This window comes from Pomacea canaliculata, linkage group LG13 (assembly GCF_003073045.1).
Source record: "Pomacea canaliculata isolate SZHN2017 linkage group LG13, ASM307304v1, whole genome shotgun sequence".
NCBI lineage: Eukaryota > Metazoa > Mollusca > Gastropoda > Architaenioglossa > Ampullariidae > Pomacea > Pomacea canaliculata.
Genome location: NC_037602.1, coordinates 5,792,021 through 5,818,186, shown reverse-complemented (window position 1 = coordinate 5,818,186; position 26,166 = coordinate 5,792,021). Strand labels below are relative to the sequence as shown.

At 41.3% G+C, this 26,166-nt stretch overlaps 1 protein-coding gene across 1 annotated transcript in view; it reads left to right on the top strand.

Annotated features, from left to right (window-relative positions):
- LOC112554372 (transducin-like enhancer protein 1) overlaps positions 1-9,907 on the top strand; it is a 49,578-nt gene extending 39,671 nt beyond the window's left edge. Inside the window, exons 16-23 of the mRNA XM_025222127.1 lie at positions 367-547; positions 1,406-1,474; positions 1,943-2,044; positions 2,466-2,611; positions 2,928-3,039; positions 3,747-3,829; positions 4,640-4,820; positions 5,296-9,907. Of these exons, the coding sequence (XP_025077912.1) occupies positions 367-547; positions 1,406-1,474; positions 1,943-2,044; positions 2,466-2,611; positions 2,928-3,039; positions 3,747-3,829; positions 4,640-4,820; positions 5,296-5,403 (982 nt within the window). The 3' untranslated portion in view covers positions 5,404-9,907. The remainder of the gene's footprint in view (positions 1-366; positions 548-1,405; positions 1,475-1,942; positions 2,045-2,465; positions 2,612-2,927; positions 3,040-3,746; positions 3,830-4,639; positions 4,821-5,295) is intronic.
- The last annotated feature ends 16,259 nt before the right edge of the window (positions 9,908-26,166 follow it).

The window sequence follows — 26,166 nt, the reverse complement described above, 5'->3', positions numbered from 1 at the left end:
TTTCTTTTTTTGTTTTTCTTAAAGTTTCTATTACTTTCATGTGAACATAGAAAAATAACTCATTTTAGAAAACCTAATTTTGTGTGCAGGTACTTATGTTTATGTTCCTTACACATATTTCAGTAGGTAGTACTCACTCACACTGCCCATGTGATCACTTGAATTATCAATGCATGTGTGAAGAAATTCATGGCAACATTTTGAAAAGTATTTTTGTAAAATAATTTTACAGAGATAAACAACATTTATTTATCTGTTCCTGTCATATTCTAACAGCTGGCTTTATTTTCCTTAAAGCTGTACATTTCATGCCAGTCTCACCTCTCTTGCAATTATGCTTAAAATATCTTTTCTGTCTAATTAAAGAGCATACTCGTTCCACGTTGGTGCTGAAGGACAGATGCAGCCTGTTCCCTTTCCTCCTGATGCACTGATTGGTCCAGGGATTCCTCGCCATGCACGTCAGATCAACACGTTGAACCATGGAGAAGTTGTTTGTGCTGTCACCATCAGTAATCCTACCCGTCATGTCTACACAGGAGGAAAGGTATGCATTAGACACAGGCATATCTAACATGAAGTCGGTTTCCGTATCAACATGAAAGTAATGCATCAGTTTGAAAGCATTATGAATGTGGGCTATAACATTAACATAAAGAATGGCACCATTTTAAAAATGAATAACCTTACTGTTAACACACTGGGCTCTGCATGTACTATATGAACCTAGCCTTCATTTTAAAAACATAACAAGAAAACTTCTGGTTCTGGTTGTTTAAATGCAATGAAAATCAATAAATAAAATAAGTCCCATTAACTTGTTAAAAGCATTTTTCTTAGTATATATGGCTGTAGGACTTATACATAGGCTAGATAGCTTGCTAGTAGCAAGCAAGACAGGTGTTGGAGACTTAAGAGCTGGTTGATTAGCTTGCTTACTTTGTTGGATTTGCAGTTTTTCTGGACATGAAAACACATTTAGGAACAGAACTGGTTCATAGTTAGAAGATTTATTGTATGGCAGTTCATGCTAAAAACATTTTTACTTTCTGCACCAGTCACGTTCTGATTTGTTTTTAAGAGTCACCAATTTGACAAATCAAGAATTTTATAGACTGTACAAATCATATATCAGCATACATAAACAATAAGTAAATCAAACAAGGATAACAATGTTGTGTCCATTTTCAGTTTTTAATTGCTTGATTTTACAAATAGATGATGATATAATTGCAATATAGATTGGAAAAGTGGGAAGTAGGACAGGGAAAGAACTAGGGAAGTAACTTTCTGTCATTCACTAATATAACATGAATAAGTATAACTGCCAGTTCAAATGCAAAGCAACTTAGAATAAGAATATATAACTTTACCTATTTCTCATTCTCTTTATCTCTGTTTTCAGGGTTGTGTGAAGGTTTGGGACATCAGTCAGCCTGGGAATAAAAGCCCAATTTCTCAGCTTGACTGCCTGGTGAGTTCTTTTCTTTTGATTTTTAAAACATTTGTTCATTTGCATGTGTGTGTGCTTGTGTGAACACAAGCATGAATTGATTTATGTTGTCATTTTAAAACTGTAAATCAGCAGAGTCAATGCAGCACTTCAGCCTACTATGATTGTAAAATTTAGAATTTATTCTGCCTAAAGTTTTCCTTGTTTACATTTGGTGACACAGGGATATGCTTTTGACTTCATCAAAAATTGATAAGACTTTCTAGTTTTTCCTTCATGATGTTTATGTGACCACGCTCTATTTAAATACATGCACACTTTTCTATGTAACCTTAATTCACTTGTCAGACAACATATTGTAGCATTCCTACTATAAAATTGGGTCTGTTACATTATGCATCAACAACCGAGGAATAGGTTTACAAAGCTGCATTAAATATTTATTTCCTGTGTGTTGATGGAATTGAAGTCAGAAATTTCATTTTCTAGCAAAGGGACAACTACATTCGATCTATCAAGCTTTTGCAAGATGGGCGGACATTGATAGTTGGTGGTGAGGCCAGCACTCTGTCTATCTGGGATCTAGCAACGGTAATTATTATTTTCTACATTTTATTGCAATTTTTATGGTAGGGATCTTCAACTCTTATTTTCAATCATTATTTCAACTGTTTCACTGCTTCTTTCTCTCTCTCAGAACTTTTTTTTTTTTGGCAATTGATTTGTTGTCATTGAGATTCTTTTGAATCTTTTATGATAGGTCAGGTGTACATCTTTAACATTTTGCACATTATTTTTACATTTTTTCATTGCTTTCTGATTTTATAGTGTAGTACACAAATGCATGTCAATTACATGGGTGCATTACATTTTTGATGCTATAAACATAATTTTATGGTTCATAATGTGTTCCTTTGTTGATGTTTTCTATTGCTCTTATAAATTGTTTATGTTTTATTAAAGACCTGAAAACAATTTGTAATGTTCACATGTCATTCATTTCGATCATCAGCCGACTCCTCGCATAAAAGCAGAACTGACATCTAGTGCCCCAGCTTGCTATGCTCTTGCAATCAGTCCAGATGGCAAAGTATGCTTCAGCTGCTGTAGTGATGGTAACATTGCAGTTTGGGATCTCCACAACCAAACACTGGTCAGGTATGTGTGTGCTTGTCTTGCCGGTCCCAAGCAAGTTATGTCTCTGTTATGCTGTAGAGTCTTTCTAGTGGAAATAATGTGTCCATGTGAATTCACACACTTTAAAGGCTATTTTGCTTGTCTGCTTATGTTAATTACATGCATGTATTGAGATATTTGTGAAGAGCTTTAGGGCTTACATTAAGATTTGAGTGAACCATGTAGGATGATTCTCAGAGAGTTAATATTTTATATTTTAAAAATTACAGCACTTCGCTGATTGTTGACTGGGATGTCTTCTTTCATTGTCTCTCTTCTTTTTTAAAACAAATAACAGACAATTCCAAGGTCATACAGATGGCGCTAGCTGTATAGATATTTCACCTGATGGAACCAAGTTATGGACAGGTGGCTTGGACAATACAGTGCGTTCTTGGGACCTACGTGAGGTGAGATATTACTAAACTACCATATCCTGGTCTTCATGCTATTTTTATTATACTAAGCCACAGTCTATAAAAGTAAAGTTTGCTGTTGCAGATGTAGGTAATGAAACAACTGCAATTGATATTTTTTTTTTTAAAAAGAAAATCAACCTGCATTTTTATAATGAATTTTGTCCATAATGTCCATGCAAAATCTTGATGCTTGAGCCAGTTTTTAAAGGTCTTTGTCAAATAGTTCCATGTTAAGTCATTGATAAGAAATTACAATGCAACAAAATGTTCATGCCTCAATGAGTAAGTCAGTAGTACTGTTCTTGGACATTTCTTTGTTTTCACATTACCTTTGATAAAGAAGTTACAATTCACCAGAATCATGCAATTGTTTACCATATGAAGCAGTTTTGGGGTACTTTGCTGTTTCCATTTCATGCGTGTTACAAAAAGAGATTAGACCTTTAACAAACAAGTGTGAAAAGTACCTGGGTGAACAGCAGTTGTCCTGTAATCCTGTTATTATAAATTAATATTGGCACACAAATTGCAAGTTATAGCCTTGACAAGAGCAAACGTGGTTTTTCCCACTTTGTCATCCAATACTGACTAGTACTTTTTTCCCCCTATAAAATACATTGAATAGTTAAAAAAGAACTAGGTTTTATATCCGGGGAAAATCTGCCCTTGTGAAGTAAACTTTTGTTATCTGCTTTTAGGGGAGACAACTCCAACAACACGACTTTACGTCACAAATATTCTCACTTGGCTATTGTCCTACAGGAGAATGGCTGGCTGTTGGGTAAGTAATAATTTTAATTCCTGAAAAGTCAGACATTTTTATGTATTTTCTTTTAATAACCTTAACATATCAACTTCTTTTTTTCAAATTGTGATTTATTTTCCTTTAATTTATTTATTTTTGTGATCTGAATATCAGAGTTGAACTTATAGATAGAGAACTGTAAATTTATCCCCCCCTCTCTCTCTCCTTTGACAGCCAGTAGATTTCTAGCTGCAACAACAGTCTTAAGGCTGCAACACACATTCTCCTCATGGTGACACAGAGAAACAGTTTGTAATGAAATATTTTATACAAACTGATGAATGTGATGAGTTTGAATCTCCTAACAACCGTTTATTCAGAGCTGTTTCCATTATGATTTTTCATGTTTTTATGGAAAAAGAGGGATAGTTTTCAGGGCATTGGTTTTAATTCAATGGAAATGGGAAAACTTCTCCATTCAGTGATCGCCTGAACTTTCTGAATTCTATCAGTTATGAGTTCATCAACTTTATTAAGTTCCTATATTTTCTTAGATTTGTCATAAACATTACATGCTTTCTTTTCGCATTGCTGCTCATTCCATTTTCCCTTCCTTTAATATTATTAAGTGCATGGCCACAAGCTCATGCATCTCCCCTCTACCACCACCCTCTCTTGTTCACACACTCTTTTCTTCACTCTTCTCTCCCTGTCATCTGCCCCTAATTTTCTTTCTCTGACTTTTTTCCACAGATTCATTTTCCTCTCCCTGACTGAGGGAACAGATTTAATGACTATAATTTAGAGAACACATTAAAAACACTGTGTTGATTTTTCCCACTTTAGCATGGAGAGCAGCAACGTTGAGGTTTTGCACCACTCCAAACCTGACAAATATCAGCTCCATCTTCATGAAAGCTGTGTTCTGTCCCTCAAGTTTGCCTACTGTGGCAAGTGGTTTGTCTCCACTGGCAAAGATAACTTGCTGAATGCTTGGCGCACACCTTATGGGGCTAGCATTTTCCAGGTAAATTTAGAGCACAGAAGATGAATAAAATGGACACCATTATCTGTCACCCATGTCTATTGACATATATCTTGTGTTTCTTTTGTAGTTACTGTATTTATTTCCCCATCGTCTGGACTTTTTTTTCTGCTTGTCCCATGATATGCACATTTATACACTTTCCTCTTAATTCCTCTGCTTTGCCTTTTTTATTTTCTCCATTCTCTATTTGCAGTAAATACACCTGTCTTCCATTGTCAGCATGTTCACTAGCATCATTCATTTATTTTTAGTGAAGCATATTGAATACTGTTAATAAGAGATACCATACCTAAATATTGCCAGAATGTTTCTGAAAGTGCCTGGTAGGCATTAATCACTTGATGACGGTTTTCTGGTGGAATGTAGTTCTTAAAAAGTTGTATGTATATGATCATTGTCTTAGTTCTCACACAAGTTTTCAATCATGTGTACATGATCTCTTTCATAATTGCAGTCAAAGGAGTCGTCGTCAGTTTTGAGCTGCGATATTGCTGCAGATGACAAATACATTGTAACAGGCTCAGGGGACAAGAAAGCAACGCTATATGAAGTGATCTTCTGATGGCTGAGGTCTGATTAAATACTTTGAAAAGATTATCTTGGATTCTTCTGCTCAAATTCTTGAGGAATTCAGGAGCTTTTTGATGAGCTCTGATAAAAGCATCACAGACTGAAATTGCAGAAAGTGGCATATCATCATGCTAACATGGTTGGAATTTTCTGTGAAGAAAACATACTTACCTAGCTCAGATTCATGATTTCTTCTCCATCTGATCTGTGTTGAGGTTTGCAGATGTCTTGATGTTGGAAAGTTAACAGCAATTTTGATGTGATGGTTTCTTGCAAGCATCAAACAATAATGTTAAGCCAAGATTCTCACACCATGTTTGAACATGTTAGCTTCATTCTTCAACTAATTTTTGGATTGGATTTATCATTTCTTCAGTGTCAGTCTGCTTGCACATGCCAGCAACAAGTGTAATGATTAATGCGAAAAAGATTTTGGAAAACAGAAGTTACAATTTTTAAGCAACTACATCCTGGAAGTGATAAAAGGCATCTAGTGTCCACGTTTACATGGTAATTTTCATATTTTGTGCTCTTGTACTGATTGCTTACTCAGACTGCACACAAACTTGTAACAGTGTGGAATAAATGAAAGGAGTTCTGAGTGTGTAACAATGTCTTTGCAGCTGTGTGATGTACTATAGGACAGCTGTATTAAGCATTTTCCTGTTGTGCTTAGTAACAAGGAGAAAAACTCCGAAACCAAGAGTTTGACTTTTTGGAGCTTGAAAAAATATTCTGGAACTAATGTTTTGTCTCCATTTTGTGGCAAAAACAAAGTAAGAAATGTTTTAGATTCCCTGCCATTATCAAGTGCTGGGCTGATTTTTGAGAATGTTTCATCTTATACACCAGCCATTCTGGGACTCCACTACACCTATGCTCGATTATGGACCTGAAAAGAATGGCTATGTTGCATGTGAAGGATTTTTTTGTGTGCATGAAAACACCAAATGAAAGATGGGGGTGGGGGAGAGGGAACGATTTTAGATTGTTTTTTTTCTTCTGTTTTATGTGTTAAGTTTTATCTGTAATTTTTTTTTTCTTTTTACAGTTATAAAGGGGAGATCTTTTTGTTCACACTCTCGTTTGTTGCTTTTTAGAACACATGGAGGGTATGGGAGAGAGGTTAACATTTGGGAAGTACCATCAGTGTAAAACAATTTGAATTTTAACCCATGTCCTTAGCACTGTGAGAAGATGTTTTGAAAACTATTTTTTAGGGAAACTTCAGTTGCACATCTTCCATTAGTTACTAGGGATTTTTTCATTGGTCTTATTTGTCCAAAATATTGCCTTACTCCTTTAATTTCTGGGTGAGATAAAACCTTAAACTTTCAATTTAAGGAGTGTCGCACATGGGAGAAAATGTGAATCAAGTTAGCTACACATTTCTGGCCAAGACAACAGGAAGTAAAGATGGAGGATGTCCAGGATAAATGTTAATCATAATGTCATTTTCTTGCCACATTTCCTTCTTAAGTACCTCAACCATGAGGAGTGTTTTTGGATTTTGCATTGTGTGTGTCAGTGAGTATCTGTATGCATGTGTGGGTGTTTTAAACTTGTTTTCTACTCATATACCATTGTTTCATATCGCAACAAAGATTTCCTTTGCCCAACATGCTTTCCAGTAAGAGGAGTGGACCCATCTCTGCAGGCTAGTCACCTGCTGGTCAAAGGAATGATTGATTTTCATTTTATCATGTTTAAATCTGGCTAACAATTTCTTGGTAAGATAGTTCTCTGATTTAATGATTTTGAGTTGTTTTACGGAAGGTGATATGGTGGTGCAAGATGAAAGAAGTAAGAATGCGAGGCACGGGCTATATATATAGAATGAGTTGCTGTGGTTTCTAGACAGTAGAGAAGTGAAGTTTAGTGTTTGCTGTTTCCCTGTATCTTTTATTTTGTATTCCTTTGCATCCATGTTTAAAAAAAAAAAATCAGGATGTTTTCACGCAGAATTCAATATTGGATTGTGTGCAGGCACCATGCATGTGGACCATGTGTGTGTGTTTAAGTGTACTTGCTTATGTTTCCGATAATGATCAAGACATCTTCAGATAGGAGGACAAAAATAAAATGTGAAATAGAGATGACAAAAGTGATGCCTGAAGATGTAATAAAAGACAGAGAAGAACTGCACTTAAGACTGCAAAAAAAAAATGGTCACCCTCTGGTGTATTTTATTGAGCAGCATAATTACAGAACATGAAGAAGGGATTCCATTACATATACCACCATCAGAAAGGCATTTCATGCTTTGTGCATCAGTACAGCAAAATCTGAGAGCAGATTTACTGTCTTGTGAAGGACTTGGCTCAAGGTTATCTACCATATATGCTTGATGTGCAGCGTTGCCACTATTACTTGGACATGGCAGATCCTTACATCTGGGAAGTTTTCTTTGTGTCCTCCTTTGCCTATTTCCTATTTTGTTCACTTACATAGCTAGTGTGATGTGCAGCTCATTGGTGGCTTCTTCACCTCATCATTGGCTTCATGAGAGAAGCCATGCCCACTGTCCTGACAATTCATGTGGCAGCATATGTACTGTGTAGATTTTGTATTCTGTGGTAGTATTTTGTTGCCATGTACAAAGAAGCTGCCACAGAGAATGGAATATTCAGCACTACTGGATTACATACCTGTAACTACTATGAACAGCAGTGCGTGCACATATGTGCGAGTTTGTGTATGTGCGCATATGTGTGCACGTGTGTGTGTTTGTGTGTGTGCATTCATGCTTGTCAAATGGAATCTTGGGTGTGTTCTTTTTCTGCCTTGGAATGTCAATTACATCATTTGGAAAATACTGAAATTGTTCTAACCTTTCTCAGGCAAAGTAACAAAAAAAAAAAAAAAGTCAAGCTTAGAAAAAGGAAAAAAAAAAGTATTCATCTCTAAAGTATAGGAAGACAAAAATAGTCGTACATAGTGTGTGGAAGGATGGGTGAGTGTGTGGGTGTTGTGAACATTTGTTTTTTTTAACATTTCTATCTGCATATTTTCTTTTTTGTGATTTATCTGACATTGGCATTGGGATGAAACGTGTCAGCTTCCAATGTGGTAGTGAGTGTGTTTTGCTTATAATACCATTCTTCTCTACCTCCTTCTGTCTGGCATTCATTTCTGTGGACGTTTCACTGGATTCTTTCTGATCTTTTGTACTTAACTAGGGAGCATTTCTTCGAAATTTGTTCTGAATGCAAACATTTTTGCTGTGTCAGCAGTAAACAAACCATGAACTTTCAGGCACAAATAATTTCATTTAAACTGTGGCAGTAGCAGAATGAGGATATCTTTGTGCATGAAATAAAAACAAGAGATCTCAAGATGCACAAATAATGCTGAAGGAAGGAATAGTTTTATCAGTTATAAGACTGCTGCAGTAATCTGCCTGTTTAAAGCACTGCTACCTGCCGTCTTCATTTTGCTTGAATTGTCTTAGTCTCATTGCTCTATTTGTTTCCGTTGTCCAGTTATTTTCCTGCCTGCTTGTCTCCTCCTTTCTCCTCCCTTTCTTTCTCTCAGAACTTTGATCATGTCAGATTATTTGAGAGACATTTTAGTATTTTGTGATAATTATATCCAGAATAGGCAAAGGGGTTAACTGTAAAGCATTCACAGGTCACACATTTGTGTTGAACAGTATCATAAGGTCTTCTACTCCTCCTGAGTTTTCTTTTTACTATGTATATTAAAGATACTATAAGTAATAGACATTTGGAAATGTGTTTAAAATTGATGGAACTACTTTAGTTTAACAAAGCAGATCTGTAGGAAATAAACGAAACAATGACATAACAAATGAAACAAACATTTTTGCAAGCCCCTTTGGTTGTGTAGGTAGTAAATGCATACAGGTGTCCTAAACATAGAATGGTTCAGATGACACCCTTTTTACGGCATTCTAGTTGTTTTTAAACAAAAAAATATTTTTTAATATAAGTTTACAAGGGACTTTACTGTGTGAGTGTACTGAAGGGTTTGTTACCTGTGGAAGGACGATTAACATAAGAGTTAAGTGACGCGTGTCAGTAAGCTGCCTACTGTATGTACAGTTCCTGCAAGAGTTTGTTTCAAGTTGGTTGTATATTCAGGCCTGTGTGAGATGGCACAGCAGGACCGATAGGTCAACGTTAGCGATGACCCTACCTGGTGCTGTTATGGTTCTCCATCTCTTCCCCACCTCCCCCAAAATCATTCTCAACCATCGCCACCTCCCTTACATCTATAATCCACCACCCATCCTCGTCCTCCACTACTCTATACTCTTTCGTTGGTTCCACCCCCTCTCCCCCTTAAACCTTTGGGTTGTCGTATCAGTGGCTTCAGGTCACGTGACCGTCAAGTGTTACATGAGCCCATGTCATACCCAGGTCATTGTTTCGTCAAATGATCTATCCGCGTGACTGCTCGTCTAGGATTTTCCCCCCTCGTGTTCATTGTCTGTACCAGTAGAAAGAACAAATAAAACACCTGGTCAGTTACGAGAAGTTGTTTTGGCTTTATTTTTTTAAACTTGCAGAGTAAATATATAGTTTAAACGACCATTTTCTGCAGGTCAGAGCAAGGTATTCTGTCCTAAGAGAGAAAATGAATGTGTGAGAGAATGTTTTTAGTGTTCAGACTGTCGACAACATACCTCAAGGGGTTGGATGTATACGCAAGTTCGTGTGCGAGAAGGTCGCTTCTAAGCTTTAGAGATGGGTAACAGCCAATAAAACTGAATATTTGGATATAATTCTTGTCAGCTGCTTCATATCAGTTGTCCAACAGCATGCCAACGAGTCCCTTTCCTCTGGCCCCAGGTGTTAAAGTGGTCAAGCAGATACATTTCATTCATGGTTAGGGGCTGGCGGTTTGTAAGGGTTTGAGCTTGCATCAAAGTGTAATGATGAAAGACGGAGCGTATAAGAAAACTGGTAGAGGGGAAAAAAACTGTTCAAAAGTTTCACATACCACAGAACTAGCGGGGAATCTCGTAGACACACACGTGATTGGTAGCTCACCGTATATGTCAGGCACGTGATAAAGAGCAGACAACTCTTTCACATGCTTTCCCTCCGAAAGCAGACGAGAATGTCTCCATGGATGCCCAGGCATGTGTCAAAACAGCGGTCTGTGATGGAAACAAGCATTCTGACGGATGTTTGCCGTTATCATCCGGGGCCTCTCGCCTCATCCTCTCCGGCTCTCCTCTTGGCTGGAGTTGCACTGAAGCCGGGCCCACTTTTCAAGCCTAATCGTGAGTACTGTGGAGTAAAGTTCAATAGCCATTTACAGAGTACACACGGGTCGCCTTAGTCATCAAAAGACTACGATAGCACTTGAGAGGCCTTCGCGGTACCCTGCTCAAGCACGCACTTGATATACCATGCGCACTTGCGCTATCTCAGTATATTTTATCCTGAGATGATGGGGTGGGAGGGAGGTCGTGGGAAGGGCTTGTGATGGTTGAAGTCAAGCAGTCGAGAGTCTGGGTGGCGGGTTGATGTTAAGTGACTTGCACGGTGCATCTCAAGGGGGACGGATGGGCGGTTTTTGGGAGGGGCCAGTGAGAAGGACTACAGAAGCATGGAGAGGCACGTGATTGTTCGTAATCCGTTGTAGATATGCGACTGAGGTAGGTGTTTGCACAGGGCTAGCCCTGGCTTCCGCTTACCTGCCCCATGCGCTAAATCAGAACAAACCCAAGGATCTGCTGGCACTTGGCATTATCAGTAATATGAACTAGACCGCTCCCTCCATTCTCAAACACCAGTTCGTGTTCTGATAAACCTGAATAACGACTGACTGACACGTCGGCCTGACCATACTGGTGTCATCCGTCATTTGTTTCCCCCTCCCCATCCTATTGAGTACTTATCCATCCATCCCGCCCTTTAGCTTATGTCATCCCTTTCATCCTTTCTCGCTTGCTCTCCCCCATCTCTCCATCCCCACAAATCAGTCTTCCTCGCGGGCTTACTGACAATTGAAGGTTACCTCCCCTGAGCATGACGACAGCGCCAACTGTGGGGTCGGAAGTTGAGTGGGCGGGAAGGAGGGGGATAACACATAGTTTGGCGGCCACTTCCAAGACTTGACATTCCTAGGATTATCAAGCAGGTAAAAACTTAGGGCTTGTCTTTCTGCCGTTTGTACCCGTGAAATCCCTTCTCGCCAAAGCTCCGCGGTCTGGTTCGTATCAGTCCTTCAACTGGCTTGCTCACAACGAGAGCTGCGTTCACCGGAGGAGCTTGTCTGACGATACTGCTTATCGGAAGAATGCCATCTGTTGCTGTTCCAACGAAACGTGCAAGAAACGACCAGTGGAAGCTCATCCTGAAGAGCTGGCTTTTTTAAAAGACCTTTTGGACTTGTCAAGACTTGACACAGGCGTGCGCTTGTGTGTGAGAGCGATTGAGAGAAAGATTGTTTTTGGGGGTTCTTATTACTAGTAGTGCTGTGAGTTTTCACCCATCTACCGGCAGAATTCTTTCATTTGTCTTTATTCTACGAAATATGCTTCTTCATTAACAGTCGCGGAGGTATAAGATTTTATGAAGAGTACAGAGCTCTGTGACTTGAAGGATTAGCGGGGAGGGGCTCATTTTTTCCCAAAATTTTAATAGGCGTACATACAGTAGTCAAGATTGTTCGTGGAAAAGTTTATATTATGAAGGCTTCAGCCGGTGGAAGAACTGGGACTATGTGCTAATTAGTCATTATTTCTGTGCATGATTTTATATCTTAAAAACGGAATGAGGGTATTAACCCAGCTTTTGGCAAACAGCATTTTGCAGACTTTTAACCAATCATTGCAGAAACATTTTGCGCCTTACTTTAACACAAACAATAACAAAAACGCCATAAATCCTGAAGAAACCTAAGGTTACAGCACATATTTTTTTTTTTTGTCTTTGTAATGGTTGTTACATTTTAGATGTTAGTCTCAAGCTGCATTACAATCTCAAGTCGTCATGGTAACCTCCTGAGAATTTTCGAAGTCTGAAAGGCAAGGCTGAGCTGGACAGAACGGTCCGCTGTGTATCCCTTATTCAGTGTGGGAGCTTCATAATGCTCGGCTCCTTGTATCTTGGGCGACAATGAATTGCGGCTATGGGGCTATCTTTCATTTCTCATTTCACTACCCTAGCGTCCCAAGCATTTATCCTTGGTGACATAATCCGACAAACATCGCATGTCTGCTAGCTTAAGCCACCCAGCTTCCTTTTTTTTTTTTTCGAGATGTATGGGTAGCTTTTGCTGGTCAATATTGACATTTTACACTGGCTGTTTGTGTTGTGATAGCGGCAAGCGTCAACACACCCGTGCCATCCTTTCCCAGCCTGGTGCTGTGTTTGTTCATGTCGCCTGGTCCGACCCCTTCTAACAAAACTATCGCACGGCACTGTCGTTATTAATTGCTGCAGAGAGATTTACTCCCGTGGCGCTGTGTGGACTACGGTAATGCGACGAAGGCCGGGTCACGTGAAGAAACCCTCGAACAGGATGAGTCGACAACGAGCAAACACACTGGGCTGATAGAGTGCCCTCCCCAGCCCCCCTGCAGCGAAACACCGGTGAATGATTTGATCGTCTTTGAGAATGTAGAGTCAGGTGGATAGATAAAAGCTGAACGACGATACGTGAGGGGGTAGCAACAGTAGCTGCACACGATACGTGTAAGCGTGAAAAGCCAAGACATCGATACCACACTTGGCTATCTCAGACATCACTCATCATAACGATTGTGGTGTGTAACACGTTGGGGTACGTCTATTAAAACATTAATTCCATACTTTTCACCTCACTGAAAGCTTCGAGCATACCTTAATGAAGTACTGCCACGTCATGTAACATCACAAGAAACATCTTCACCATCTTTTATAACCCAGATGAGAACTGCAATCCTCAAGGGTATATATCAAACAAAAGTTTTCTCTCATGTTAGGACTACTTTCTTTCAAAGAACTAAACACACTCACTTTGCACGCAAGTTGGCCTTTAAAATATACGAGTATCCAAAATGTCTGTTTGCCTGGTAGAAATCTTCAAATATCAACAGTCACAAAAAGACACCAGGTCGGTGAGGCTAGGTCTACTGTGTCCAGGCAACAGCCAATCAGAGTCGCAGATTCGAATCTTTGTGTGTCGAGACGAGAATGTCAATAGTTTGTACCTCTTAAACGGACGAGAGTTATTTGCTCAGATTCTCGGAACTGGCATTCTTAGAAAAATGTAAGGTCTTTGAAAGAAAATGGTTGCACTTCCGGTCGTTACATCTTCAGTAAGAAAATAAAGATAGATCATTCGAAAGTAGTTGACATCACCGGATTTGTTGGATTACAGGATGAGGGCAATTGTCTCGAAAGCTGTCTAGACCTTTTTTATTGATTGTCTGATGAGAAGATTGCAGGCGCGTGCGCGGGATTGTGTATCTGTGTGTGTGTGTCCGGGGTGGTCAGGCAAAGGATGGGGTGAGTGTGTCAGTCTGTGGATGAGAGGGCGTGTGTGTGTGACTGTGTACATGTTTGTGTGTGTGTGAGAGTAGTTGGAATAATTTGTGTCCTCATTTCTTCCTTTCGAGCCTAACATAATAAGCTCTTTCCATGATGTCCATTCCACATGGAGGCCAGTATGCTGCTGTCATAATAATTTGCTATCACATCTGCTATCATTTTAAGTTAAACTGTTTTGTTTACATTTGACGGAGAATGTATCTCTGTAGAACATGATGGCTGACATAAGCATGTTTATGACTTTTAGTAACTTTACAACACTTTGCCCTGACAAATTTTAAAACATTTAAAATACTTAGTATGCAAAATATTATAGAAAAGGTTCTTATTCACGATTCCATCCTGTCCTACAAGCTATGAATAAATCCAACAGACGAGAACGCGTGGATCCATACGAGAGTGTCGAAAAGCTAATAAAAAAAACATGTCAGCTATACGATTATACATATCTTAGTCTGGTTGTTTTGACTTTTCCTGGGGTCGCATCTTATGCCATGATATGGATTTTTGACATTGAGGGGAAAAAACCTGTCGGTGTATGCGGTATGTTCTTGACTGAAGTTATTTTCACTTGGTCTGTCCTGATCCTGCCACGACCAGCTTTAAGGCATGGTCATGGTAAACGATTTAGTATATAGGGAAACACGAAGCTGAGTCTAGGTGGTAGAAAGAAAAGAGTGAAAACATTTTTTTTAAACTTCTTTTTTAACCTGATGACGCGATACAGCCTCCTCCGTGTGACCTCGGGGTTTAGAGTTCAACAACACCACGCTTCTCACTTGAATGTACAAGAATGTACACTTGAAGTCTAACATTTGCAGAAAGGAAAACCTGACCTGCCACAAATGCTAGCCATTTCCGTAAACAAACTGATGATGCTTGAATCTCAACCAACCTTCCTAGCTCCTCCAGTCCCTCGACACACACACACCATTCTTTCCACACCCACACCTACTATAAGTGTTTCAGCGCACCACAGCAGAATAAATACAATTATGTGAATACCAAACAGCGCAGTATACTATAAAATGTGACGAGGGGCAGGCACTGCAGCTTATGATGGCTGACATTTGCGATCACCAAGCTTCGAGTGGTGGAGACTAGAGGGCCTGCGATGCAATACACTACCTTCTACTTTAATTAAAGTCAGGTTGAAATTTCCCCGCCCAACCACCAGGGAGGGAAATGTTCTTTTTCACAAAACCTTGAGCCGCACGCTCTGTCACACTTTGTCTTTCTTGTATCGTTCGATAGACGGCTTGCTGGAAGGCCCTGCAGGCGTTTAGCAACGGAAGTCTGGCCATTTGGTGTGACTGTAATAGACCTGCCAGTTTGACAAAATTTCATGATCTCCTCTCTGTCTCTATGCCCTCTTTGCTTCACCATCACCACAATCACCAACTGCAAAAACACGACTGTTTTACTGTATAGTCTTGTCCCTTTGGCTTGTTAAAAAATTATTTTCACTGTGCTAAAACCTGCAGAAAAGCGGAGATTATTAGCTTTACAAGTATGGATCTGCCACGCGACTAAACGACGCGGCGGGCGGTGGCGGCAGCGGTAAAAATCGAAACAGAGAAGGAGGGAGAAAAAGAGTGTGTGAGAAAAAAATGAGACTTAATTGTTTCGATTTTTTTTCGCTGCATTTAGCCTCTACCAGCCGCACCGCTGCACAAGGGCCTTCAGTCTTGTATAGATCGACAAGGCTGTTGGAGATGGTCAGATGACAAATATTAGTCCCTTCCTCCCTAACCGCAGGTTGGCACAGGCACCGGTCCCCCTTACTCCCGTCCATTTCCCCAGGGCATTAACTCTGCCTTAATTTTCGCATTGTCGCATCGGCAGTAACCACACCTCACAAACTCCTAGCTACAAGAAACTTCGGCAAGGCCCAGTCGAAACTGGAAATCTGAAAGTATCTGCTTCTTCAGACAGGAGGATCGAAAAATTATGGACGAACGTTTAGTTTGACTTTTTTATTTTATTTTTTCTTTTCACCATTATTGTGGCAATTTCAGGCACAGACAAATCTCCGAGCTTTGTAAGTAAGGCGGGACAAAGCTGCGGGATTATGTCCCGTTTCCCTGGCGACTAAACTAGTAAAAGGATCCAGTTCGCGCCGTGGGTAATGGTGGTGGCCAGCTTCCAATCCCAGGAATTTATCGATCGTAAATGGGTGGGGGTGGTGGGGCAGACAATAAAGAATGCAATGAACACTGATTATAGCTGACAGGGGAGATAATGAACGAGAAAGGCTTGTAAGATCTGCTATGAACTCTGATGATGAGGGAATATGTTAGCAAGGGGATTTGTGTACGCGTGGATGCACTGAGGGATGAAGAGAAAGGGGGAAAAAAAACAGAATGCATGTTTGTGCGTGCATCATGTATTTATTTTTGAGCGCGCATGTGTGTGTGTTTGAGTGTGCGTATGTTAGTGCGTATGTGTAATTGTGTTCACGTGTGTGTTTGTGCGTGCGTGCCACTAACATCAAAAGTTAGTTTGCTAGATGACAGGTTTTATAACGAAGGGAGGCAATGAATTTCGCTGATAAGTGAGGAACCCTTGGTGGTAAAATTAAAACATCTCTTGTTTGTTAAAGAGTGAACTTTGCCGTGTCACGTACTCGAGATGAAGGTAGACCAATGTCTACACGAGTTACCGAGCCCGAGTAACTCCCCTTTCTCCTTTATTCCCTCGTCGTTGTCCTCTTCCCCCAAACCCTTACACTCCCTTGCGCAGAACTCCAGCCTTTGTCAAACCCTCTTATTCTACTTTCGGAATTTTGTTGTAGTGACTGGCTTGAGTTTCGCTTCTGACTTGCATGGGAATAAGGGAATGCTGATGGACCACTCATTTTTTTTTTTAATCGGTTTAATAAACAGCTTTTTGCAAAGGTCTTAAGTTTTATCCGGTAAAATCCGCCACAAAATGCCTAGATGCATTCAGCAACAGATGAATGCGTTAAATATAAAAACTTCTTATTGAAGAGATTTTGTGTGCACGAGAGAGAGAGAGAAAAGAGGGAGAGAACGCTTTAGAAGGTCGGTAATACAAGTTTGTCAAGGTAAGCATAGTTTGTGAGAGATGGGAGGAGGGGTTTAAGTACATGTCGTGACACGAAAAGATGGTGGTGCGGAACATTCAGGTTTCCCCCTTTTTAAAATTTTTTAAATGAAACTGTCGCTATTGCAGCAGCTGAGCCAAAACGATGAAACTCCAAACCGGTTCAAAACCGAAGCGCTGGCAAACCGAGTCGTTGACGTGAGGTCAGCAGGTGCGGGTTGAAAGTTAACCCTGCTGTTAATTGTTCCCCGAGAGAAAAGCTGGCCGATCTGCAAAGAACTTCAACTTTATTTGAGTTCCCGTCATGCCGCGGAGGGAGCGCGAGTGACCGGCCTCCACAACCTACACCTGTCTGCAAGGTATTTTGCCACCTGCTCGCTCGCATGCGAGCGCGCACACACACACACACTCTCACATGTGATTGAGGAGAAAGTCAGGATGAGTGAGTGTTAATGTTTTTTTTTATTAGTATTATTTTCAAATCTGCAATCGATTAAGAATGTTTCTGAGGAGGCCCCCTTTTCTGCAGCATCTTGGCTGACAGACGTTCAAGCGATCAAGAGAATGGTTGTCCATCTTGTCAGAAGTGATGCAAACAGTCGACATGGAAATCGAGGGCCTGCTGTTCTCGCAACAAGCTAAAATGATGTTAACAAGGCTCGAACATCCGCATAGACAACAGCTCTTGCGTGCTCAGGTCACAGGGTCAATGATTCTGATAAGCCAACAGGCTCAACTTGGTGGCCCTCCTTAACTATTCTATAAGCATTCTTAATTTTGTTTTCTACAGATTGAACGCGAATTGTTTTTGTGTTGTGGGAAAATGCGCGAGCTGCACTGAGTCCGACTCCCACAACAAATTTATGTTGTGTCGGTCAAGGCTGTACATGGAGACAAGTCGTCCTCTAGAGACCGTCGCGTGTCGCTCTTTAACAGCATTATGTACGAGATTAGGAGTTCCGATGAGACTTGCGCGCGCAAGCGGAGGGAGCGGGGTGGAGGGGGAATAGAGAAACTGCACGTGACGCGCACGCGCGCAGTAATCGATGACGGCATTCTAGTCGGTCTGACTCACACCGGAAGTGGCTCGGGTGACGATACAGGGGAGGTAACAGGTGTGACAGTTCCGCCTTGAATCGTGCCCCGGGGTAGCGCAGGGTCGTTGTGCGAGCCGCGCGCGCGAGAGAGAGAGTAAAGTGATCAACATTAAACATTGCCGGTGGGTCCCGAGTTTGCACGAGGGATCGTGACCAGCAGAATAAAAATGAAATTCGGAGGGCAAATAAAATCTTTTCGCTTCCCGCGGAGCCCGAACTCTTTTCCCTTTACTATCACATTTCCAGTCAGCCAGACTATGCATACATCTTCAGTTTTTTTTTTTCCTTCGGTAAAGAACAGTTGAAAAAAAAATCATTATTTGCAATAACTACTTCGTGGATCGAAAGGTTAAGTTGTCAATTCGTTGTTATTGTTTGTTTTGTTGTTGTCGAGGCCCATTATATTGTCCTACTCCATTTGTTTCTTTAGCCCAGAAACACAAAGAGGGAATATGTTAGCAGTTTATTACGGAGGTCGAGTGCACGGAGATAGCATACCTACTACAGAGGTGTATGCTGAGAAGTTCGCTTTATGTGGACCGTTGATTACTGGGCTGTGATGCCCCCACTCCCTTTGTCAAATTCTTTATGACTTCAGACTCCTCGTCACGGACTTGCATAGGTCATGTCAATACGACAGTAGCAGGACATGTTTGCTGGTCTTTTCTTGGCAAACGGTGACCCTGCTTTTTATTAATCCGCTTTATAAACTGTCTGATCAACAAATCGGGTTTTCCTTTTGATGGAATGATCTACATGGTTCTATTGCTATTCGATATGTTTTTGTATGCATCTGTTAAAGAGTGGTGAGGTTCTAGTGTGTGTACCTTGGAAACCTTGGAATGATTCGATCATCATTTGTTGCGGTCATTTTTGTATGTTTGAGTCTGTAAATCGTCTTGAGCCGCCTTTATGGTCAGGTACTGCACTTTATAAATAATAACATAATAATTATTATTGCATGTTCATGTTGACCTATCTACTAGTGTGTTTGTGCTTTGGTCTCGTTCTAGAAGTTGATGTGGAAAATTCCTCTGCAAGCAGTCGAGCAGAGATACACGTCCGTGCTGTATGTAGGGTCGACAGTCTCAGAGCATGACGGGACAACACAGTCTCGTGGAATCCCACTGGGCGCACGAGCATCCTCGCGAGTTTCGAATTTCTGGCGTGCATGCGCGCGCGGAGTAGACGGGGACATGACGGGGTGGGGTTGTTGGATTTACTGGGTTGGAGGGATGGGGAGTCTGTAAAAACTGACTCAGCTAACGCTGTCTCGGTCAATCAATAAGAGCTGCAGGTAGACAGTTGTTCTTTTCATCATTTTTTTTTAAAGTCAGACTTTTAAAAGTATTTTAGTTCTTTAGTCAATATAATGCAACATATTTCACATTATTGACATTTTAACAACTAATGCATAAGTACGTTAATCTCGTTAAATTATTTATTTTCAAATAAGAACATGCGTAAATACATCAATGAATAGTGTACACCGAATTTAATGAACTCTATCGTTGGGAAATTTGTTTAATATAAAGTTTTACTAGCCTTAAAAGCTTTACGGTTATTGCAAACACAGGATGTGGAAAAAGACAGGATTTATCATCATATTCCCACCCCACGTCATGTGTTGGCCCATGGATGCATTTATATATTGACATTTGTCTCTAAGGTGTACGAGAGATTGTGGGAAGAATCTTTGTCTGCAACGAATTTCCGGTGCAGTTAACCTGTGCAATACCACTGATCTGAAATTAATGATAGACCCTGCTGGCTCTTCCTGAAGCTGACTAGCCGCCATATTGGTACTCGTAAGGCGAAACTATCTTTGGGGTGCCCTGCCACTGTAGACTCCTACTTTTCATAAACTGTTATGCTTTTTTATTTTCTATAACTGATTTTGTTCTTTGATTTTAGTATTCAGGAGGTAGATGTCAATCTGTCCGTGTTCCATACGTTATATAAGGAGTGTTAAGATGGTTGCAGTGCGGGTTAATGCAGTGCACAGGGTTTATCCAATGGTTTTAGATCACAGATGGCGAGCTTGTTTGACAAGAAAGTGTCTCCACCTAGTGGTGATTTACGCACTGTTGGGTGTGAGATATAGGATGAGGTGATGGAGGGGAGACAAACCATTGAAAAATCCTGACGCTCAGACCGTTGAAGACGAAGAAGAAGAATTTAATTAAAAGGGAAGAAAGAAAAAGGAATTATTGTTTAGAGACGCAAGCTTCTGACAACAGCCGTAGCCCTACCAAGCAGCAAACTTGTCGCTCGTTTGCCGTGTACACACCGAAATCGGATAGCCAATCTATATTTGCTCGGCACAGTTTGGGGTGTTTGTGTTTACGTCGCAGCCGTGTGGGTGTTTGTATTTACTTGACAAAGGTCAATGTGTTTGCCTTGCAGTGAAGCCAGCGTGTACGGCCAAGTGGCCATGGGGAGGAGGGGGGACACAACCCTTAGCTTGCTTTTGCGTGGCTTGGTCATATTGCCTCGCTTTCAGCAAACCGGCTTCTTTCAGCCAACTGTCTTCCTGCGGACAGCTAGCTTCCTTCGGTCAACCAGCTCTTCAACCACATCCGCCTGAAGAAGGGGCTCCACCTCATGCGAGTAACCTTTCGCGTCGCTGTGGTAGACAACTCCATCATTGTCTACAGTGAATGCAAGGCTGTATTGGCTCATCGAAACCTTGTCTTGGCAATGAGAGAAAAATACACAAACACAAAAATAGACGCAGACACAAATAATAATAATACGGACGACAAGAAGACTTATGAGAAAGTGAAAGATGCAGGCATACAAACAAAAAGACATAAATAGATCACGGGAAAGTAGTTGATGATGTCAATAGGTACAAAAAGGAGAGAAAGAACAGCTTGCCCAAGACGAAATCTGAACCCAGAATGTAAACCAAATTGTAAGCAAACAATTTTTTTTTTTTTGTGTGTGCAACCCAAAATTCTGAGTGGAAGATTTTCCGAAGGTCGATGTCTATCACTGCGCTTGCTATTTTCCTTGCCTTCTCCTTTAGCCGTTGAGCCTTTCATTTCATCTTTGCTTTGATGTATGGAGGTACTGCATGGGGGTACGGTATGTTGTTTCGAAGCGCCATTTTCGCTGGCTAACATGTCTGATGGTTGTTCGCGATTGAGGTCATTTCGCGCTATGCTGAATGCTAATAATTAGCTTCTCCAGCAAGCCCCTGTCCTGAGATCATTCGCCAGCTGGAACCTGGAACGCCAGCAAACAACAGTAATGCGCCTAGCAATTCTGCGCACACAATAAAGCTCCTGCGCCCAGGGGTGACAAACAATGTTAGATCAATAATCAAATTCACCGTGTTAACCCTCGTCTCTATTTCTTTCTCGTCCCACTCGATACCTCCCCCGTCTTCCCCCTTCCCAACATCGTTCCTCCAAATCTCGCGTCTGTGCTTTTGGTTGGTCCAGCACTGACGAGTAGTGGATCCTTTGAGGATGGTGTTTGCGGCCAGCGATGTGGGATTACAAGGTGAGTTACTAGTGATTGTCTCCAGGGTCCAGTGTCTTTTCCAATCATGACTTTAGGAAGAATTTGGGGGCAAGAGTGATGTTCCGTTACTATACCTCCTCTTTAGTTCATTGTACCTACCTTTCCCACATGCAGTCCAACCATCTGTTCGAAGTGACATTCGGCACAAGAAATGAGTCACTTTCCTCTTTTTTTTTCTATGTTTTATTTATTTGATTGCTTACTCCATTCATACTTTGTATGCTTGTGTGTATGTCTGTGTTGTTTTGTGTTCGCCTGTGTAGCAGCAAAATCCAAGTTTGCTGATGTATGTTCTCAACCTCTTTGCCTCACAACTGTGTACTTACCGACCACGTGACGGTGCATGTCGGAGGCTGTGGCACAGGACAGCTTGTAGGAATGGCAAGTACACCGTTGACTTCAGGAACGGCAAACTAAATTGGTTTTGGATCGGAATGAAAGAACGTTTGCGTTGCTTCGACGAAAGACCTGCCAAGTATCTTCACAGGCTCCTCTTGTCTTGGCTGTCTGCAGGAAAAGGGTTAATCTTGGGAGAACCCTGCTCTAACAATGTTCACAGGACCGATTGTAGGAACGAGTGAAGAATGTGGCAACCTCTGTCCCCATCCATCTTTTACGCTTTTCACAAAAGAAAGCTGTTGTCGCTTTTCTTGAGCTGTGTATACCAAGGAGTATACCTGTTGGGTTATTGTATACTTCCAGTGTTATTTGACGATAGAAGACCACTTATTCGTGTCCTTGGTTACTGTGGCTGTTGTGATTCCCGATGCAGAAATGAAATTTGAGAGTGTACGGAGAGTTAATTCGACTAACCCCTTTCAATATATCGCGCGCGCTCACGCACACACGCGTTGCCCACATAGAATATGCCTCCTGCCATTGCAGTGGATCACTTTCGGTTTCTCCCAACAGGATACAATATCTGAAATGAGTTATGTCCCCCATAAAATAAATGGGGATTGCTGCAACAATCCAAACTCAGAAAAGAGTAAAGTCTTCTTTTGTGAAGAGATAACCAATGGGAAATGTTAGGATAAGGGAGAAATGATGTGTTAGGATGACTACAATGACATGATACATGGTGCTTATGACAATGTCGATCGCTCATTGGTCTTGGACTCAACAGAAATCAATAGTTTCAGAAAAAAAAAAGTCCAGACATTTTTAACTTGTTCCGAAGACAGTTATTCACGTCTATATAAAGGAAGAAGAAATATGCGATTGCAGCGATAGACACCTAGCGCGGCACGATCATGACTTGCATCATCACGCACGATTTATATATAATATATATATATACACACACAACCATTCACAATTACATAACCATTCTCCACACAAGAAGCAAGATAAGAACAGTTGACTTGTATAGCGCCTTATCTCCCCTGTGGATAAGCTCAAGCCGCGTCACAGCTGACATATGGTGTGACGTGAAAATAATGTGACGTCAGAACAAAATGACGGTACTCCACGTCAAAGGTCAGCGTCTACACACAACACAAACACAATCCGCAGGCCAAATATCAAACATGTCAAACAGACGGCACTAGTCCCACTAGAACGACGAATGAGCCCCCAACAGGGAAACGTTCACTGATCAACAACATATTATCACGACATAAAAACTATCCCAAACGTAGCAGTCCCTTAGATCGTCGTCAGAACATGGATCCTACTCATACCAAATAAAGGAACATCAATCAAATGTCATTCCCTGGAGTGCTTCACTCCTCGGCACATCCACAGTGTTCCAGAACTATCGCTATCATATGTTCCACAAAACAAAACAACAACAAAAAACAAAAAACAAAAAACCAAGCAAACAAACAAGCCAAACCGCACTTAATTGGTAATAGGAAAAAGCACTAACAAAAGCAATCAAAAGACACGTCAAATTAAGCAGAAATAAACAACAACACAAACCTCACTCTCACATCAAGCCTGTCGTCAGTCGATAACGCTAAGTCTGCTTAAGCGTGGGACTAAAACAAATTAAACGGTGCCGGCCTCTGCCCTCTAATCTCGGGTACTTGCGAGAGGCAAGAGAGTTCGTAAGCGACGAGGAGTCACAGACGTCTCGTGGAGCTGCTAATGGCCTTGACCCTTCATGGCCTCCGAGCACCTTGCGCGTGAAGAGTTCAGCTCGAGCACTGACTCGACGACAAGCTTATAAAATATGGAGCCGCTGTGAGAGTCCACCCCATGCAAACCTCTTCAGACCCCAGGCTAGTTTAATTTTTTACCTTTTTCCCCCCTGAGCCAGGAGTGAGTGCTGCTATCGGAAACGACTTACAGTGTTAGTAATTTAGAGCAACATTTATTTCCGAGGAGAGACTTTGAACCTGCCTGGCACAGGTCAGGCTTTGGCGGGTAGAAGCCTTGAGCAAACTCTCGCTTAGATGTTTATCACGTGTTTGACAGCGACAAGTTTAATCGGTTTGTGTTTATGGGCATAAGGTGAAGGCTGGCAAGGATCAGCAGAACAAGAATAGGCAATGGTTCTTCTGAAACTGAGAATATTTTGCATTTTTTTGTGTCTGATAATTTACGAGTGTTTAGTGCGACAAAACACACAAACACTCTCTTTCTCACTTGGGCACGCAGGCACACACACTCTAACACGCATTTTCTAACTCTTTCACACGCACCCACTGTCTTCTCATTCACTTTCACACTTTCAAGGTGAATTTCAACATAGATTAACGAAGTATAGTGATGTATTAATCATTAAAGACTGGACATCAAGGACCAGACAAATATAAAGGCTTACTATTAACAAGCGAAGCAAATAAAAGATGAAGAGTGTAAACTGCAGATTGACACGGTGGGTTTGAATGAACGTTTCTAACCTCTGGTTCTTTGTAATGTACACAGAGAGTCAAACATAGGTGTTTGCACAATCTTTGATGTTGTTCCTTTGTCCACACATTAGCACTTGCAATAGAAGTCGCTAACAGACGTAAACTGATATTTGAGGCCCATAGCCTATGCCGGTGATGTTGATTTTAGAATATGTTTGCATAAATGTTCTCTGTCTGTCCTTTAACTATTTCCAGTCGTTGGGTGAGCAACATGAGTTGCAGCAAATTTGTTGTAGACGCGCCAGTCGAGACTGTTCATAGATGTTCACCTGCGCATAAATAAGCATTTTTTTTTCTTTTTTGGAAATTATGGTCGCGTACTTCTGTGTAAAAACAACTATGACTTGTTTCACAAAAAAGAAACAAGTGACAGGTCTTTCTCTCTACTCCGCCCCCATGCTTTTCAGGACATACCAAATAATAAACAGAAACCTCAACCATTGCCATCAGCTCTATGTCTGTAGGTCTGTCGCCATCACAATCTGGTCTTTGTCGACATGTATTCTGTAAGCTGACTGCAGGTCCGAATCGCAGCAAATCATACTGATTAGTGTGGCAGGGCCCAACCGATGGGAGAGGACTGTTTGAACGCGCCTGCCGTTTGATTGTCACAAACAGGAGGGATGGAGGCCAAGCGCCCCTTCGCCATCCCACCTCCCAAACCACCCCCTTCTCCAAATATTCGAAGAGCAAAAGGGGTAGGGGGATTATGTTCAAACACAGCCCACCAATACAGACTTATTTACCAAAGATACAGCCAATGGAGAAGGCGTTGACGAAAGTGTCTCTGTGGTGGTGGAGAGTGCACAGGTGGCTTGGCTAAAAAGAGATACAGTCAAGAGAAACGGGTCTCTTGTTTGATGCCTGTTTGTGTGTGTGTTCAGGATCATCCTGAATCACCAGTAGAGCAAACTTTCCGGCAACACGATTGACGGTGTCGACAAATCTCTCTCGGTCCTTTTCACCAAGAGAAGGGTGCTCAGGCTTCACCACGTGACTTGACAGTCCTGCACACAATGACACCTAGATGGGGGCTGGAGACCAGTGAGATCGGACCTCCTAGGGAGAGAGATAACTGTGTAGCTGGGACGAAATTGGATGGCTGGCCTTTGCAGGATTTGTTCACGCGAACGAGTGATCTGCACACCAGCACTTCCACTACGACTAAACGAGAAGGCGGAAGACAAACGAAAGAGGAGCGGTACGCGTCGCTGCTGACTTTTTGCTCTAGTGACCACCTCAGAATTTTGCGCCGACATGATCAGAACTTTGACGAATATTTTAATTTCAAAGGAAGAACGCTTACACACACGCACGCGCATTCTCTCTCTCACGCACACACAGAGCAGGGACTGAAGGACAACTAAAGAGCGATCCGGTAAAATGTTTGCTTGACGCTGACTTGTTTTCACTGAAGGTCGAATGTCATAGGTTCACATCTCGTCGTGGGGCACAAGTATTTCTTTATTGGATATAACACTTAATAGTTAACAGACCCGGGCCTCGCGAGCTTTCTTCGTGTACTCTACTTTCTTCAGTTGCATGAATACCAGGTGATTTGTATTTCATTGCAGAATCATTAAAAGTGTGGCTTAAAAGATTGGACTTAAAAAAAAAATCCGCTTTCTGTGTCCCAGAAAGTTATCAGAACCTCTCGCATCATCTTGATTAATCAGAAAGTAAAACGACG